The following is a 19,601-nucleotide window of genomic DNA, read 5'->3' on the forward strand; positions in this document are numbered from 1 at the left end:
GATCGGCCGAACCTGCCGCGTCAGCAGGTAAACAATCTGGCCCGGCCCGCTAGGGTGCTTGCCCTGGCGAGCCGCATGCCGAACGTTGCCTACCCCTGGTGTAGATATTTAGGCCCAGGCCTGAACATCTTCTATACTGCTATTTTTAGCCCCGCAGATAAGACCAGGTCTCAGTGCTGTGGGGTTTTATTACTGTATAACAGACCATAAATGCTCCTTAAGACTCAAGCTAATGTATTTGAAGTTGTCTTGGTCTGTACAGTTACTGTATCAGTATTACTGTCTGTTAGGAATGTCACTTTTTAACTAATATATTTATATTTGTACACGCAGTGTGGGCATAATTGTGCTGGTATAAAGATGCTTTATATCAGAAGAGCTTATTCTCCTTCCTGCATAGCCTGTAGGAGTATTATTACTACGTCACCAGTCGGGTAGTACCACTTTAACTACACCCAAGTCGTACAACTTTTGTGTATAGACAAAGCATATGTTGTCTGAAACCATACTATATGTTAGCCTGCATCTTAAAAAGCATTAAGAGGGCTTTTTAGTCATACTAAGTAAACTCTGTTGCAAAACATCCCTGGTTTGCCATCAAGACAGAGCCTGGGCTCTCATAACAAATCTGGAATTTTTGAATTCTATGTTATACTGACCATCAGATCCACAGATGAATAAAAGTTTACACGGGTCTTTGGGCCAAGAAAGGAAAAAAGTAATAATGCCACAGGAGGAAACTACAATAGCTAGAATGGCGGAGGCCCATGCAGATATCGCTCTGGGTATGTTCAATTTCTCCTTCTTTCACAATGTTTACTTTTAGACAGATTTTTGTGTAATCTCAGATAAAGATAAAATTTTGCATGTGTTCATCACATCAAGGCATTTTGCCACTGCAATTATGAAATGTGGATTGTGTTTTTGCATTGCTAGCTCTATTGGCCTAGAAGGAGGTATCTTTCTCAAGTTGAAGAAGCCAAAATCTATGTCAGTAGAGGCATCAAAGGGAAGGAATACTACCTCTGTAACAAGGCTCATCCTTCCTGTAGGTCCCTCTGATAGTGTTCTGTGGGGAAATAGATCCAGGAATGGCTGTTGGCTGTCCATATCCCTGCCCTCCACCCTCTGGCCCATAAGGCAGAACAGTGGAAATATCTGCAGAAACTTGTATAGATTTCCTGTCTAAACTTTGGTACTCTCTCTTGGGGAGATAGCTGTGGTTTAGTAATTGGAGGAGCCCCAGACAGCATGGCTCATAGAGAAATCATGATATTAAGGTTTTGCAGGCAAATGGGCAGCAGCATGCAAGCACTGAGCCTCTTTTTGTGGCCTTTGCCACTAGTAAATTACAAGCAATCTGTTGGTTTAAGGGACTGAACTCCCAGCTTCTTCCATGATGGGACGGGCGTAAATCTTAGCCCCTAGTAAAAGAGTGAGGTGGGAACTGTACATTAAAACCAGTGGGGAGTCTTCACTTTCCTGTGTAAATAAACTTCTATTATTAGGGCCCTAACAAATTCATGGTCCATTTTGGTTAATTTCACAGTCATAGGAATTTAAAAATCATAAATTTTATGATTTCAGCTATTTAAATCTGAAATTTAAAGGTGCTGTAATTGTAGGGGTTGTGACCCAAAAAGGAGTTGGGGGACCTGCCTTCAGAACTGGGCAGCTGGAGAACGGGAGCCCAGCTCTGCAGGCAGACCCCTGCCAGCGGCAGCGCAGAAGTAAGGATGGCATGGTATAGTATTACCATACCATGCCACCCTTACTCCTGCGCTGCTGCCTGCAGAGCTGGGCCCTCAGTAAGCAGCCATCACTCTCCAGCAACCCAGCTCTGAAGGCAGGAGCAAGGGTGGCATGGTATGTATGGTATTGCCACCCTTACTTCTGCACTGCTGCTGGTACGGTGCTGCCTTCAGAGCTGGGCACCCAGCCAACAGCCGCCGCTCTCCGGCCACCCAGCTCTGAAAGCAGCGCAGAAGTGATACCTCCTCCTCCCCTCCCCCCAAATAACCTTGCAGTCCTCCCTGCACTTTTGGGTCAGGCCCCCCAATTTGAGAATTGCTGGATCCCCCATAAAATCTGTATAGTATAGGATAAAAGCACACAGAAGAGAGACCAGATTTCACAGTCCGTAACGCGTTTTTCATGGCCGTGAATTTGGTAGGGCCCTATCTATTATGAAGCAGTTACTAAATTGGAATGTTAAACATAGATAATTAATATCAATGTGAATATTTGTCCTTTGTTATTGTAATTAAATAATGGCATGGAGTGTACAGTTGTCTTTTTATAGGCACTTATGTGCTTCAAATAACTAGAAAATAAAAGACATGGACTGGCAGGGAATTCTGCTCGCAGGCAGCAAGTAACTTTAAAAAGGGGGGAGGGGGCGGGGGGGAAGAAGAGCAAGAAAGCTTGTAAAAATATTGCACTAGTGTTACTTGCAGGCGTAGTCTGTAGCAGAAGTTTGCTTTCCAAATCAGGAAGCTTAAAGGTGTACTATCAATTTAACTTTTTTTTTAGAATTTAAAAAACAAAACAAAACACCTTTTTGCTCCTCTGTTTATAGTGGGATCTCCTCAGTCTTTCTGCCTTGTTAACTGACTATACAAAGTGCTGTCAATTGCACAAAGTAAACAAATTGAAAAATAGTTTTTTTTCCCCACTAACTTCTGTTTTAATAATCTTAGTTGTAACAGTAATAGGAGCAACACTTTCAGGCAAATATAACTTCAAGTTGAGCATCCCTTTTTAAAAGCACTTAGCACATGCTGAATGAAGTAGGCAATTGACAGCCCATAACCCAAACTCATTTTTGTGAGGGGTGGGAAAAGGACACAACCTTACCTACTTCTGTGACATAATTACAGGTGAAAGTAATATTACAAAAAAGTGCTCATTTTCATCTTGGTCACAGATAAGTAATATCAAAATAACGGCAGTCTGATCAATGAGAGAGCCTGGATCTATCAGTCAGAGTGCTGGCAAGTATTAACATAAACCCATTTCCCTTTAAAGGCAATTGGCTAGAGTGTGGATTGTCATTTGTCAGCTTTTGAGTCTCTGCCTCCCCTTTATAATCTCAGCAAAGCTCTTTGCACGTACTTAGTTCAGTCATCCACCTGGGTCACCTTCCGTATATGAGCATGTGGTGAGATTCATGACTTAATATATTGAGCTAGTCCCAGATTGTAAACAGATCCAGAACACTGAGTAATTCTCTGACTCATAAGTGGCATAGCCACAAAAGGTTGGTAGAAGTCTTGGAAGAATGCTGTTTAGTTTTACACACAAAATAATAATTTGATGGATCACAAAAATAATTGCTGGCTTATAAATAGGCTTGGCAGGATTTGATTTAAGTAGATGGTAAATGTCGATTTTACTTGACACATTGAAATTAGCGAAAAAAATAATCCATCAGTAACAGTTGGCAACCACAGCCTTCTCTGCACCTTGCATTTGCAGGAATCCAATGTCACCAGCCCCACAGCTGCACAGGGAACTCTCTGCAGTCCTGCTGTCCTGGCACTGCTCACCTGTTCTCTGGCAGGGAGTACTTTCTGCTCATTATTTGTGTCAAGCTGCATTAGGATGGTAACTGGAATGTAACTAAACATACAAAATAGCATCTACATTTTATTTTTTTTAAAAACAAGCCCTTAATACAGTAGATGACCTATTGTGCCATATTTATAAAGCTTGGCCTCAAAAGTTAATGTTTTCCCGCTCATTCTTTCTTTTTATAAAAAAATTCCCTTTAACTCTACGTTTTTTGATAGTCTCGTGGATTGAGCATATTTATTTTTTTATTTAAATGTTTTAAGAGATTGTAAATTTAGGCCTTAAAGTATTTTGTATTAAGTTCAGATTTTGTTTTAAACAGGTTTATTTAAAAAAGAAAATCTATAATTCAAGTAACAAAATAAAATCACTTTTATCCACCCTGCTTACGAACATTAGTACTGTCGTTGAATTGGTAGTTCTAAAAACACCACCAGATAAAGCTGTGGTAGTTTCTTTATAGAGTACTGTACATGAATCCAAATCTTTACAACCTTGTCCCAAAAGAACTGCAAGTTAATAATGCAAATGTTGAAGCTGAACCCCACTGAATTTTTAGTCATTTCATCAGTTTATTGTTCTAAAAATGCAGACAAATGACTGAATTACCTTTTTATCCAAAGCACAGCTTATGTCAAGAAGACTTAAATGTATTACGGGGTCTGCTAAAGAAAATTAAAAGTACCTTTTTCTGTGCATTTAAAGCAGGTGATTTTATGGAGCTTTCAGAAGAACACTGTCACGAAGTAAAAAAATGAAAGTTGTGGTTGGGTATTTTTTGTAATGTGGTCACTTTCCCCCAAAACTGGACTGAGATATCAATATATGCATTACCATTTGACAGCTTGTTGATGGCCTTAGATGTAACAGTTTCAGTCTTTACTGATGTGGTCTGGTTTCAGATAATTGCTTAGAAATAAGGTGGAATACTCCCATTACGGTACATCCAAAGTCCACCAGATTTATACTGTTAATTATCTGACAAGGTGCCTGGCCTTGGTTTATCAATAGTATCCTCAGCTATGACGTGTTTTTTTTTTTTTTCCCCCTCCTTATCAGTACAGCATGTGAGCTGATAAATTTAATTTTTTCAGTGACTTGTATGCATGGATTAACTTAATCTCTGTTGAATAAAAGGGGACTCTCTCTATTGAAATAAGTGACAACCAGCTATTTCCCGTAATAGGACCGATATACAGTAACTCCTCGCTTAACGTTGTAGTTATGTTCCTGAAAAATGCTACTTTAAGCAAAACAATGTTAAGCAAATCCAATTTCCCCGAAAGAATTACTGTAAATGGTGGGGGTTAGGTCCCAGGGAATTTTTTTTTGCCAGACAAAAGACTACACACACACACACACACACAGGTGAGGTGGTGGAGTCAGAGGGTGGGATATTTCCCAGGGAATGCCTTACTGCTAAATGATGAACTAGCACTTGGCTGAGCCCTCGAGGATAAACGCATTGTTGTTAATGTAGCCTCACACTCTACAAGGCAGCACGAATGGAGGGAGAGACACAGCGTGGCAGACACACACACACACATCATGTGTGCCTGTGAGAGAGAGAGAGAGAGAGAGATGCTCATTGCCCCTTTAAGTACACTGACCCTACTCTAAGTACACTGCCTTTTTAAGTAGATCAGCAAGTTGAAACAGCAACAGCTGCCAACAAGCTCCCTCTGTCCTGAGCCCTGTCATGTTCTAACCCCCCACCCCCCACTGTGGAGATGGGGGAAAAGGAGCGTGGGGAGGGGGATATCCTGACATTAGCACCCCTTTCACCCCTCCCCCTCTGCACAGCAAACAGGAGGCTCCCGGGAGCAGCTCCAAGGCAGAGAGCAGGAGCAGCACACGGCAGTGGGGGGAGGGACAGCTGAACTGCCAGCAATTAATAGCCTGCTGGGTGACTTCTGCACAGGGAACTTAGGGGAGCTGATAGGGGGCTGCCGGTCCACCCTGGTTCCAAGCCCCCACCAGCTAGCTCCAATGGGCTGCTCTTCCTGCAAGCAGTGGACAAAGTCGGCAGTTAATGGTGTTATAAGGGAGCATTGCACAACTTTAAACAAGCATGTTCTCTAATGGATCAGCAATGAAACAACCTTAACCTGGACGACATTAAGTGAGGAGTTACTGTATTGCATAGAACAGTGCTTCTCAAAGTTGGGCCGCCGCATGTGCAGGGAAAGCCCCTGGCGGTCCGGGCCGGTTTGTTTACCTGCCACGTCGGCAGGTTCGGCCGATCGTGGCTCCCACTGGCTGCGGTTCGCCGCTCCAGGCCAATGGGGGCTGCGGGAAGCGGAGTGGGCAGAGGGATGTGCTGGCCGCCCTTCCTGCAGCCCCCATTGGCCTGGAGCGGTGAACCGCGGCCAGTGGGAGCCGCGATCGGCCGAACCTGCAGACGTGGCAGGTAAACAAACTGGCCCGGACCGCCAGGGGCTTTCCCTGCACAAGCGGCGGACTGGCTTTGAGAAGCACGAGCATAGAACACTGGATCTCAAAGTACAGATTGTTATAGATCTTCCAAATGTAATCCTGATCTTTAAAGTGTGTGTGTGTCTGTCTGTCTGTCCCCTCACACATACACCTCTACCCCGATATAATGCGTCCCGATATAACACAAATTTGGATATTACGCGGTAAAGCAGCGCTCCAGGGGGGTGGGGTGGGGGGCTGCGCACTCCGGCGGATCAAAGCAAGTTCAATAGAACGCGGTTTCACCTATAATGCAGTAAGATTTTTTTGGCTCTTGAGGACAGTGTTTTATCGGGGTAGAGGTGTACCCCATGTAAGTAAGGCTAAGTTTTATCACAGGTATTTTTAGTAAAAGTCCTGAACAGGTCCCGGGCAGTATACAAAAATTCACAGGCCCATGACCTGTTCAGGACTTTTACTAAAAATACCCCTGACTAAAACTGGGGGGCGGGGGGAGAGACTCTGGGGGACACCGCAGGTGCTGGGGAGGTTGGCGCAGCCCAGGGAAACGACGCTGGTGCTGGGGGGGGGGGGGCGCAGCCCAGGAGGGCGAGGTGCGTTGCGGCCTAGGGGGGAGCGCGGGTGCTGGACAGGGGGTTGGTGGGGCTAGGGCAGGCTGCCTACCCAGTTCCTGGTAAGTAGCAGCTCCAGCTCCACATGCTGCTTCACCCCAAGCCCCAGTTCTGCAGCCCCCATTGGCTGGGGACCGCAGCCCCCATTGGCTGGGGACCGCAGCCCCCATTGGCTGGGGACCGCAGCCCCCATTGGCTGGGGACCGCAGCCCCCATTGGCTGGGGACCGCAGCCAATGAGAGATGATGATGGGGCAGTGCTTGGCTGCTGGCAGAGGAGGCATGTGGAGCTAGGTGAGCTGAGGGAGAGGAGCGCCCCCCGTAAGCAGCGGCTCCAAGCCCTTAACCCCCCCACACACACATACACCTCCCCCCCAAACTCCTGCTGCTGGGGAGCGGGGCGGCCCCGAGACTGCCACAGCAGCAGCCAGTGCGACTGACCCCGGAGGCTGCCTGAGCTGCTCAGACGATTCCTAAGCCAGCTGCACAAAGCTGGTGCAGAAGTCACAGAAAATCACGGAATCCGTGACTTCTGTGACAAACACGTAGCGTTATCCATGAGAAGTAATTGTATGTTCAAAGTTTCATCTTGATTTCTCACATTTCTTAACTCTTCATGATTCTTATACTTTTGGTATATTATGAATACTTGTGATGTAAATTTACATTAATAATATAGATACTAAGTTTGTGTTGAATGGATGTAAATCTAGGTCTAAAATTAGTTATTTATAATCAAGTACAGTTGAGGAGCACAGGTTGTGTGTGCAGATGGTAAGATACACAAGCATCAGAATCTTAGTTTGATGTTGACCATACTCAACGTTTTTATTAAGCAAAACTAAAATGGTCTATTATAAATGTGATAAGTGAATGTTTCAGATATGTTGCAAAGCATAGTTAATGTTTTATAAATGTGATCAACTCCAATAGCTAATTAAGTATGTAGTCGCCTACCTTGAGAAATATATAGTAAAACAAATGACAGGTGGAGATTTTGTATGGGCTTTTTGTCTGAAATTTCAGGGACCAGCATGCTTTTCTCGATATCCAGATGAACATACATCATTAATTTTATTTTCTACTACTATTTCTCCTGAAATCCACCAACCTATCTGTTACCTAAATGAGTCTCTTCCAAATGTAGCAGTAGTGTATGCTAGTCTTTTCCCAGTCAGATCTGCATAGGTTTTAATTTTAAATGATAAATCTTCACATTGCAGACTTCCAGTTCATTTCAATTGGTATCTGAAACTCTTCTTTTTAGATTTGAGCAATTAATGGGAAAATCTATTGTAGCTGACTCCAGCTAAAATGATGATCAGAAATCACAAATGGAATAGCCACAATAACTTTTGAAGAGCAGTATTAGCTAGTTTTAGTAGAAAATACAAAAAGTTTTTCATATACCAAGTTTCTGATAACAGCAAAGTGAAACACTTCAGGTATGTACTCCTGCAAAGTGCTTCTAGAACTTGTAAGCAGGGCATCTGTTTCTTGATTTGCCCAATTTTGCACAAAATGTCTTGGATAGAAACCTGTAATAGAATTCAGTTTTTGGACTCTGAAGTGGTCTATACTGGCAAAAAATGGGAACCCATAATTCACAATGGATACATACTTTTTTACCAGAGATGCCTGAATCCTGGCTAAACTGCATCTTCTACCAGTAGATAATTGTAAATCCCATTTTTGTCAGGGTGACCAAGCCAAAGTCCTGTACCTTAAGTATGAGACTTTCCTCTAGGAATGTCATGCTCTGTATCAAGTGACTTGGACAAATGTTAAATAAGTAGTAAGTATAAAACTCAGCTGATTAGCACACACGCTAACACCCAAACCAGAGCACTATTCCTGTTGTGAGCAGTCTGACAGAGGGTTGTCTTCACTGCGAAGTTAACTCAGGTTATAACTCGTGTAGCTCTGAGTCTGACTCCATCCACGCAAAAATCTGAAGCTCAAGTGTGGTGCTTTAAACAAGCTAACTGGCCTGTCGGGGTATAGATTGAAGCTCAAGTGCTGCTGCTACTACTACTGCCTGCTGTGTGGACAGAGTGGTGATTTTTTTTTTTTTTTCAAATCTAGACACACATATACACATTTATGATATTTCCTGTTAGAAATGAACATTAATTCAAAAGGCATTTTCTGCAACACTTTAAAAAATATTGTTAGCATTTAATAGGCCAATGGTGTCCCAAATACTCTTAAGACAGTAAAGGAAGCTGACTCATAAGTGTGAAGTAATTGAGCACAGCTGACAAATTTTCATGGCCCGAGTCTTTGCAAAAGGCCTAAAAGCTGCAAATGTGCATCCAAAGGACCAAGAAATCTCCAATAATCAATACCTGTAAAATCGAAATGCAGTTGGGCTCTAACATTCTGAATGTTGTCAGTGAAAGATAAGTTGTTGTTTATTATTAAAGGAGTTCATATTGAGCATTAGTGCAACATGCAGAAATGATTCAGCAGTGCTAAATTCGGTTGCTGGACAAGTTACCCTTTTGGCAATAAATTAAAAATGGTCATTACTTAAAGCCTCCTTGTGCTCTTTTTTGTTTGTTTGTTTGTTTTTTGTTAAATCTGAAAGTGAATGATAAAACCAGATGCCCTCGACTGGAATTCTGATCTGTGACAATTTTCAGTTGCTTTTAAACCATGAACTGTGCTCTCCTTAGGGAGTGACAGTCAATGACACTTTTTCATCTGACTCTTATAAAGATTAATGTGGTCGTCAGTGGAGTTTGGCACTTGATTTAACATGGAGGAATCAACAAGAACGTCTGTGTTTGCGAACCGATATTATGAATGTTATAGTGGAATGGAAGCTGAGAAATAGAAGAAATGGCTGATTTTAAAATAAACTAGGGATGAAGGTTTAATATATTAAGTGGAATGACACTAAACAATGTAAAATAAAAAAAAGCCATTTTTTGGTACTAATAGTTCTTAAAGAATGGCTGTAGTTATGTAAATACTTAGTTTTGGAATAACTGAAATGTGTGTAGTCCACTTGGGTAATATAGCACCTGAGTAGGACCTGCAAGTAAGTATGGTGAAAAGTTAGATGTTTGGAGCATCAACATATTTGTCTTTGTACAGATATTATTGTAAAATCTTTAATTCTTATCAGATGAGTGTCCTGAAAATTGATTAGCTTTAATAATAGTTTGTTACGAGCACCAAAGTCCCTTAAAAACTCTGACGTAACTTTTGTTTCTAAGTTGCATTTTTTTAAACATCTAGCTTCAAAAAACATGATTTTCTGCACAGACATTGTATTCCAAACTTCACACTGGAGCAGTTTTATAACTGTTAAAAGGTCCAGAAAGTAGATTTATGATAGCAAGAGATCACTTATAAATATATGATCATCTCAAAAGGAAGATACAGTATTATAATTAAATAAAATTCCGAATTAATGCAATTCAAAAACAATGGCTAAAGTCTGGCAACTGAGAAATGAAGCTAAGTCGCATTAAGGCCACTTTAATTCTGAGTGAGAGTGTTCACACAGTGATTTAATGTGGTCTAACTAATCCACTTCAGATTCACACCCTTAGTTATTTCAGATTAATTTTCCTGGATATCCCCAGATTATCTTCCTACTACAATGGCACTGTGATGTCATAGACCAAACTGATATGCTATTGCAGGGGTCGGCAACGTTCGGCACGCGGCTCGCCAGGGTAAGCACCCTAGCGGGCCGGGCCAGTTTATTTACCTGCTGACGCGGCAGGTTTGGCTGATCGCGGCCCCCACTCGCCGCGGTTCGCCGTCCCGGGCCAATGAGGGCAGCGGGAAGCCGCGGCCAGCACGTCCCTCAGCCCGTGCCGCTTCCCATCGCCCACATTGGCCCGGGGCAGCGAACCACGGTGATTGGGGGCTGCGATTGACCGAACCTGCTACGTAAGCAGGTAAATAAACTGGCCCAGCCCGCTAGGGTGCTTACCCTGGCGAGCCGCGTGCCGAACATTGCCGATGCCTGTGCTATTGTATCAACAGCTTTCACAGAGCTTGTGTGTTGTTTTTATTATTATTTTATTGATCAGCATATAATATACTTATGATTGATTTAAGACTACTTAATTAGGTTTATGCTGTAGGGCATTAATTTCTAACTGTGCCACTGGTGGCTTTCTTATATCTTTAATTTTTGCATATTACGTATACATTTATGTAACAGGTAATGTAAAAGGCACTGCATTTAAATATTCTGTTTAATAGTAGTATCTAATTATTGCTCATTTTATTGTACCATTTGTGTGAAAGAATACTGTCAGGAATAGATTACATAAGGAACAAAGATGCTTATGTTCACATCTAACAGTGAAACAAGCAAGTTTTTTCCACAGTAAGCAGTAGTCACAGCTCACCTCCTGCCCACGTATTGTCAGCTGTCATGGGTTTGTAGGCATCACAGTAGAGGCTAGTCTTAATTTAATGCTAGTGAAAGGTGCCAGACACAGATCTCAATTTATCTCTAGAATGGGTACAGTGCAAACAGTAGAAGTCCAAACATCACCAGCCTACCTTGCCACAGCATTTCAACCTTCATCTACAGCAGAGGTGGGCAAGCTTTTTGGCCTGAGGGCCACATCTGGGTATAGAAATTATATGGCAGGCCATGAATGCTCACGAAATTGGGGTTGGGGTGTGGGAGGAGGTGAGGGCTCTGGCTGGGGGTGTAAGCTCTGGGGTGGGGCCAGAAATGAGGAGTTCAGGTTGCAGCGGGGGCTGCGGGCTCTGGGTTGGGGCTAGGGATGAGGGGTTTGGGGTATAGGAGGGTGCTTTGGGCTGGGATCAAGGGTTTCGGAAGGCAGAAGGGGGGTTGGGGCGCGGTGGAATGGCTCAGAGGTGCAGGCTCTAGGCAGCGCTTATCTCAAGCGGCTCCTGGAAGCAGCAGCATGCCACATCCCCCTCTGGCTCCTACACGGAGGCGAGGCCAGACATTTCTGCTGCGCACTGACCCGTCTGCAGGTGCCTCCCCTGCTGCTCCCATTGGTTGCAGGTCCTGGGGCAGCGCTTGGGGCAGGGGCAGCATGCAGAGCGGAGCCCCCTGGCTGCCCCTAGGTGTACGAGCCAGACAGGGGACATGCCGCTGCTTCCAGGAGCCACGCGGAGCGGCCCCCAACCTTGCTCCCCAGCGGGAGCTCAAGGGCCAGATTAAAATGGCTGGTGGGCCTGGGCCGTGGTTTGCCACCCTCTGATCAACAGACTGCCTTCTAAGGGTGAAGGGGGAGAGTAGCCTCCTTGAACTTTCTCTGTTGAAGTTGCTAACAAAGATATATTGATTGTAATATTTTATGAACAAATAACAAACTCATTTCCCATCGTATTTTTAATACTTGTTTGTTTAATCATTAGAACTTCAGTTTGTTTAAACAGTAAAGTTCTTCTTATGGTCTGGTATCTAACATACTGTAAGATATTGTAACCTTATGAATGCATTCTTCTGCAGTGGATTTTCTGTGTGTAGATAAATACCACATTCTCTGGTTCATGGATTTCTTTGATGTGGTGTCCTATTCATAATAAACTTGTCATTTTTCTGTAATATTGTATGCAGCAAGTAAAAATTTAAACATCCCTGGTAAGCACTTTCTACAGAACTGTTTGGCTATTGTACTTATTACTAACAAATACTTGCATCTCTCTACAGTTGGCATGTTCTTCTAGACAATGTATGGGGGGGGGGGGAGATATAGGTTTTAAATGAAATGCATTATCCGGTGTCTGTCTATAACCTAATGTTGCATGCTAAAAACTAGTAGTGAAAAGATTTTAAAGATCAGTGAACTTGAAGCTGGCACCTACTTACCAAATGTGGGTAGGTCTTTGTTATGGGTGGCTTAGGCTCAAAATGTATCTAACTTCCTCCTTCCCCTCCACTCCCCCCTCTCCTCCCCCCTCCCCCCCCCCCCCCCCATTTTGTCTTCCCTCTTGTATAGAGCTTAGATGTTCTTTCTTCCCTTCTGAATCTCTTGCATCCAATTGCTGTCTGTGTTTTCTTTCCTGGTAGAATTGTTCAGATTTTCTTCCAGATGATAGCCCTGTGAGCTAGTAGCAGAAATGATTAACTTGAAATCAAGTTTGAAATCAAATTAACACTTTTTTCATAAAATATTAGCCATGCAGTTTTGTTAATTACTTATTGTTGCAAGGTGTTTATCCAAAGTTTGTTGTTTTTGTATGGCAGCACCAGTCTCCCAAGTGCCTTAGATAAGGTTCCTCCCACTAAATGCTTACAAATAAAGTAGACAAAGGGTGGAACATCATATGTTCTCAATGGCTGCCACCAGTGATAAGACCTCATTTTAATGTCTGCTAAATGATGGCACCCCTAAATTTTGTAAATTACCCAATATGTTTTGTGGATTTGTATAGTTATTTTTAATTGTAACACTCTAAGATCTGTAAGTAAATAAAACTGAATTTTTAAAATTCACTGACATTTAAAAATTCAATTCCCTAATTTGTAAATTGTCTTGAAAACTAGGGATTTAGGAGATTATGGCATCTGAAGCCCACAATGTTAGAAAATGGAACCTGTTGCATACCAAGGGTCATCACATTGATCTCAGAAAAAGGATCTCTCATTCCACTAATAAGAACATGAAGGAGGTAAGTTTATTTACTTTGTTACTATTTCCTTGGGTAAACTTATTTACCTAAAACTATAAATTTGATGCTGGTTAATTTAGCTGTAACTTTAAATCGATGCAGTGATTTTTGTCCCAAGATTATAATATATAGTCATAACAAAAAAAGCAGCAAATACAAAACAGCTCTCCAACAAGACACCATTACAAAATCAAAATCTCCCTATGCTGAGAATGTCAAAAGAAACCAAGCCCCAGTCACCTCAGCCCTCCCCAGATGTCTGTATGAAAAGATGGGGTTTGCAACATTAAATGAAGGTCAACAAATTTGTGCTCTTCCCACCAAGATGGGGGAGTGAGTCCAAAGCTGAGGGCCCTCGTGGAGATTCCTACCACTGGAGACTCTTATAAAACCAAGAAAGCTCCAGCTTAAACACATCCACTGATCAAGGTAGTATTGCATGGAAAGAGAACCAGTCTCGTAGATAGGGCTTTATAGGTTCAAAACACCTTAAATAAAACCTAGAAGCCAAAAGGTACCAGTGCAAACCATGGAGCTTAAACAAGTTTGCCACCACATTGTACAGTAACTTTAGTTTCTGAATAGCTCTAAGATGCAGCACTATCTAGGGTTCTGCAATCGTTAGATCTAGAGATGAGAGAAGCATTTACAGCAAAGTCAGCATCTGGACCTGCCTGGAAGAAAGCAGTCCTCTGGTTACTGCTGCAATTTGATCATCTAAAAGCAGCTGGGAATCTAAACAGACCCCATGTCAAAAACTTCTATAACAAATTACAGACAGAAGCCTTCAACTATGAAAGTGGGCATCACCATAGACATCATCTGGCAGTTTTTTCCCAAACCACCGTAATCCTTTGTAGTGTCATCTGGATTGAGTCTCAACCAGTTTCCTGACATCTCACCCAAACACTGAGATATGTTCCACCACGCTCTTCAAGTTGGACACAAAAGGGGAATACACCTCTACCCCGATATAACACGAATTCGGGTATAACGTGGTAAAGCAGTGCTTTGGGGGTGGGGGGCGGGGCTGCGCACTCCGGTGGATCAAAGCAAGTTCAATATAATGCGGTAAGATTTTTTGGCTCCCGAGGACAGCGTTATATCGGGGTAGAGGTTCATCAATTATACTGAAATGAAGAGATTATGAAAATGACTACATGGAAGTTGCAGGATGTACATTATTCTGGAGAGGGTACCTGAAAGGTGCTTCATTTGTATGAAGTGCCACCTGATAGGTGCAATGGAAAAGAATATCCAAGGGTTAGTTTCTAGCTGCATCTCCGTGGTTGAGTTTTTAAGAGGATTTGAGCAGATGATGAAGGGAAGGAGAGAAGAGGCTGAAGGGAAAACACGAGACTTGCAGATGCATGCTGGACCATAGAACTATGAGGGTAGACTGCTGGATGGGGAAAGTGGCCAGTGGAAGTATGTGACTATGAGAACAAGGCAGAGGAAAATACCTGTTAGTGAAGGAGAAATAGAGCTACGAACAGTTGTGCTGACCTGGAAAATGAAGGGGCACAGTAGGCAGTAACAGCAGATGAGAGAGCAAGAAAGAAGAGAAGAGTGGCTAGTCCTACAAGAAGAGAGACATAGTTTGGAACCCCAGGAGAATAGAGTATGACTTGAAGACTGTAGGTAAGAACAGAAGACAAGAAGACTGCATCCAGAAAGAACAAATGGTGGAAGGCCAGAGAATTGCACCAACACCAGGAAGAGACAGGTCTACATGACTGGGGTCTGCCTACTAAGAAGAGGAGGCAGGCTTGTCACCAGAGCTGATCGGGAGAAAAGAAGGGTGTGTTGTCTGCTGGGATCTAAGATGTGGACCTGAGTCTGAAGAGGATCCTAATGGGAGCAGGAAAGAATCCATTGCTTATCCTTCATATGGAAACAAAGGAGCCTGCTACAGTCTCCCTGGGATACATCAAAGAAGACTACACCAGGCTGGGGAAGTCACTTAAAGAAGTGGAAGCTCAGTTAAATTTCAGTGGGATTCTATCTGTCCCTGGACAAAGAGAGTGTAAGCGAGATAAGACTGACTATCAACCTGTCAGTAGTTCAGGCATTGGTGCTTTAAGGAGAGCTTAGGGATGTTCTGCCATTGAGAGGCACAACCAATTTAAAAGAGCTTTAACCTAGGAATTTGGGGGAGATGTTCATGTAGTCTCCACGCCTGATTCTAATATTGAGCAGGAGGAAAATCAAGTAACAAAGGATACAGCAATGGAAAAAGGAACAACACGTGGTAGGAGAATGGACAACAGAGGAAAGATGGTGCCAGTACCAATAACCATAACAGGTAGAAGATACTGTCAGTAAAGTGACTGCAGGAAGTGAAACCAGATGATATAGGGATAATGAAGAAACAGTGGACAGTCATGACTGGAATATAGGTATTGAAGAGTATGTGCTTTCAGGAAAGACAGAAATAAAAGTAAAGGTGGTGGAGTAACATTGTATACTGATGACTAGGTAGACTGTAGAGAAATTATAAGTGATGGAATGAGTAAAAGAGAGTCTGGGACAAAATCACTTTTTGGAAGAAAAAGGAAGAGCCTCCCCCTGGGATAGTGCTTGGGGTTTGCTACAGACCCCCAGTATCCAATCTGGATATGGTTAGAACTTTAATATTTTAATGAAAAAAAATATTAGTGGGAATTGTGTAATTATGGGAGACTTTAATTTCCCAGATATAGATTGGAGGACAAGTGCTACTAATGGTAGAGCCCAGATATTGCTGGAGGTGCTAGCCAACCGCTTTGTTCACTAAATAGTCACCGAATCAATAAGAGGTGATGCCATATTAGATTTAATATTGGTAAGTAGTGAGGACATCCTTGGTTCAAGTGATCTTGAATTCATTTGATTTAAACTAAATGGAAGGATAAATATAGGACTGCAACTAGGGTCCTTGATTTCAAAAGGGCAAACTTTAAAAATGTAAGGGAATTAGTTAGGGAAGTGGACTGGACTGAAGAACTCAAGGATCTGAATGTGGAGGAGGCTTAGCATTTAGTTTCTGCAACTTTAAATCAAAATTGCCAAAACTATCTGGAGCCTGCATCCCAAGCAAGGGGAAAATATTCATAGGGAAGGGTTGCTGATCAACCTAGATGAACAAACATCTCAAACAAGAGAAAGCAGAATGCCAACAATGAGTGGAAAGAGGTGTGGATCAGCAGGTAAAGCTACCTTTTGGAGGCCAGAAAGTGTAGAGAGAAATTGAGAACTGCCAAAAGCCACGTAGAGCTGGACCTTGCAAATGAAATTAGAAATCAATAGTTTAAAAAAAAGAAAACAAGGAAAGAAGTGGGACCACTAAGCCCTGAGGATGGGGTGGAGATGAAAGACGATCTAGGTATGGCCCAACCCCTAAACAAATACTTTGCCTCAGTTTTTAATAAGAGTAATGAGGAGCTTGAGGACAGTGGCAGGGTAGCGTATGGGAACAAGGATATGCTGATAACAATCGAAAGCAGTGCAGATCAATGCATGTTCACGTTCATCATCTGAGTCAGATGCCATCAGAAAAAGGTTGATTTTTCTTTTTTGGTGGTTTGGGTTCTGTAGTTTCTGCATTGGAGTGTTGCTCTTTTAAGATTTCTGAAATCATGCTCCACACCGCATCCCTCTCAGATTTTGGAAGGCACTTCAAATTCTTAAACCTCGGGTCACGTGTTGTAGCTATCTTTAGAAATCTGACATTGGTACCTTCTTTGCGTTTTGTCAGATATGCTGTGAAAGTGTTCTTAAAACGAACAACGTATGTTGGGTCATCATCTGAGACTGCTATAATATTAAATACAGAATGCGGGGAGGAGACATCGTATTCTCCCCCAAGGAGCTCAGTCAAAATGTAATTAATTCATTCTTCATCTTCGAGTGCTTGCTCATGTCCATTCCATATTAGGCGTGTGTGCTCCCCACTTGCCAGAAGTTTTTCCCTTAGCAGTATCCATAGGGGACTGGCTGTGGTGCCCTCTGGAGTGGCGCTCGCATGGCGCGGTATAAAGGGCACCACCGGCTCCCCCAACCCTCAGTTCCTTCTTGCTGCCAGTGACGGTGCTGGAACATCTGCTGCTTCGGCTAGCGTTGTCTTGTCTCGTTCTCTGTTCACACAAACTCTGTAGAACTTGTAGTATAGTTGTAGATAGTTACTGTTACAGTTAGTTACCCCAGTAGTAGTTTTTTAAGTCTTCGTAGTCCCGGACGTGACTCAGCTGGGGGACAGGGCATGCCCCAGTCCCCAGGCTTTAAGCCCTGCGTTCACTGTAAACGGCCTATGTCCGTCAGCAATCCACATACCAGCTGCCTAAAGTGTTCAGGCGAGGGGCACGTAAGCGACAAGTGTCGTATCTGCAAGTCCTTTAAACCTAGAATGAAAAAGGAGCGCAAAACTTATCTAATGGCACTCCTGATGGAGTTGGCACTCACTCGGGCAGTCCGACTCCGCACCAAGCACTGTTGCCATTCCGCCGGCGCCATCCACAAGCCAGCCCTGGTCTCCCTCCATGGTCATGAAGCCGAAGAAGAATGTGAGGGGACGATCTCCTACCCCCCATAAGGGAAAGGAGCGGGCTGGGGGCAAGCCAGGGCAGGCAGGGACACTCTGGGGAGGCGCATGGGGGCTGCATGTGGGGCCAGGGGATGCTTAGGGCAAGGCGCGCGGGGGTGGGGGAGAGACCCAGCCCCAAACATTGGTGGAGCCTGTTCCCCCCCAGGCCCTGAATTTGCTGGAGCCCGGGCACCACGGGCCCATACAACTCCCTTTATACCCTTGAAAGATCGCTATGTGAAAGTATGCATCCCTCAAGTTGAGGGCTACTTACCAGTCTCCTGGATCCAGGGAGGGGATGATAGAAGACAGGGAGACCATGCAGAACTTTAGCTTCTTTAGGTACTTGTTGAGGTCTCTCAGGTCCAGGATGGGTCACAGACCGCCCTTGGGATTAAGAAATACCAGGAATAGAACCCCTTGTTCCTGTACTTGAGAGGAACTTCTTCCACCGCACCCAGTTGCAGCAACCCCTTTACTTTCTGCGCGAGGAGACTCTCATGAGAGGGGTCCCTGAAGAGGGATGGGGAAGGTGGGTGAGAAGGGGAGGTAGAAAGGAACTGCAGGGTATAACCCTGCTCCACTGTACTGCGGACCCAGCAGTCCGAAGTTATAGCCCTCCAGGCAGGGAGGAGGAGGGAAAGGCAGTTGGAGAACACGGGAAAGATGGATCCGGAGAAAAGCCTGGTAGGCCGCCCTCAGGTGCACCCTCAAAATGACCATTTGGCCCCTTGCTTGTTACAGGTCAAGCCCGATGGAGCAGAGGGCAGAGGCAGGTGGCTGGGGTGGCGCTTATAGCCCTTGGGTCATTTGTGGGGCGGGTCCTGCCGAGGCTGGTTATCACGATTGCCCTGGCCTGGCCTCGCCAGCACTGGTTCGGCATGCTCATGAACCTGGCAGCAGCCCTTGCCCGCCCAACCGACCGGACCTGCTGTCACAGGACCACAGTCGGCTCTTGCACCCCAACCTCGTGTCCCTCCACCTCTTGGCATGGATGCTGTGTGGCTAAATATGGAGGAGCGGACCTGCTCAGATGAAGTCCAGCAGGTCCTCCTGGGGAGTAGGAAGCCCTCAACCAGACTGACTTACCTGGCCAAGTGGACAAGATTTTCCCGCTGGGCGTCCAAGCATGGCATATCTCCTTCATGCTCTTCCATACAATCTATCTTTGACTACCTGCTTCATCTGAGGAACCAGGGCCTGGCACACACTTCCATTAGAGTGCATCTCATGGCCATCTCTGCTTTTCACCCGCCGATCCAGGGCCAAATGGTGTTTTCTCATGACGTGATGGTCAGATTCTTGAGAGGCTTCGAGAGACTCTCTCCGCAGGTACGGTTCCCTGTCCCACAGTTGGTTCTTAACTTGGTCTTCTCCAGGCTCACAGGCCCACCCTTTGAGCCGCTGGGATCCTGCTCCCTTTCCCACCTGTCATGGAAGGTCTCTTTCCTGGTGGCAGTGACATCAGCAAGCAAGTCTCTGAGATTAAAGCCTTGATCTCTGAACTGCCATACACAGTCTTCTACAAGGACAAGGTCCAGTTGAGGCCCAACCTGGCCTTCCTGTGGAAAGTGGTATCTACCTTCCATATGAACCAGGACATCTTCCTCGCGGTGTTTTGTCCTAAGCCACACAAGACCAGTGAGGAGAGGCGGCTGCACGCCCTGAATGTCTGAAGGGCCCTGGCTTTTTACCTAGAGCATACCAAACTTTTCCATAAATCGACTCAGCTCTTCATTGCCACAGCAGATAGGATGAAGGGCCTTCCGGTGTCCTCACAGAAGATTTCCAACTAGA

The 19,601-nt window shown here is 44.2% G+C and overlaps 1 protein-coding gene across 3 annotated transcripts in view; it reads left to right on the forward strand.

Moving 5' to 3' along the window:
- Window positions 1-19,601, forward strand: part of KATNBL1 (katanin regulatory subunit B1 like 1) — a 159,501-nt gene that overhangs the window by 122,851 nt on the left and 17,049 nt on the right. For all 3 annotated transcript variants that reach the window (XM_005303987.4, XM_005303986.5, XM_065595360.1), the window contains exon 2: window positions 13,119-13,243. In XM_005303987.4, the coding sequence (XP_005304044.2) occupies window positions 13,133-13,243 (111 nt within the window). In that variant the 5' untranslated portion in view covers window positions 13,119-13,132. The remainder of the gene's footprint in view (window positions 1-13,118; window positions 13,244-19,601) is intronic.

This window comes from Chrysemys picta, chromosome 4 (genome assembly GCF_011386835.1).
Source record: "Chrysemys picta bellii isolate R12L10 chromosome 4, ASM1138683v2, whole genome shotgun sequence".
Taxonomy (NCBI): domain Eukaryota; kingdom Metazoa; phylum Chordata; order Testudines; family Emydidae; genus Chrysemys; species Chrysemys picta.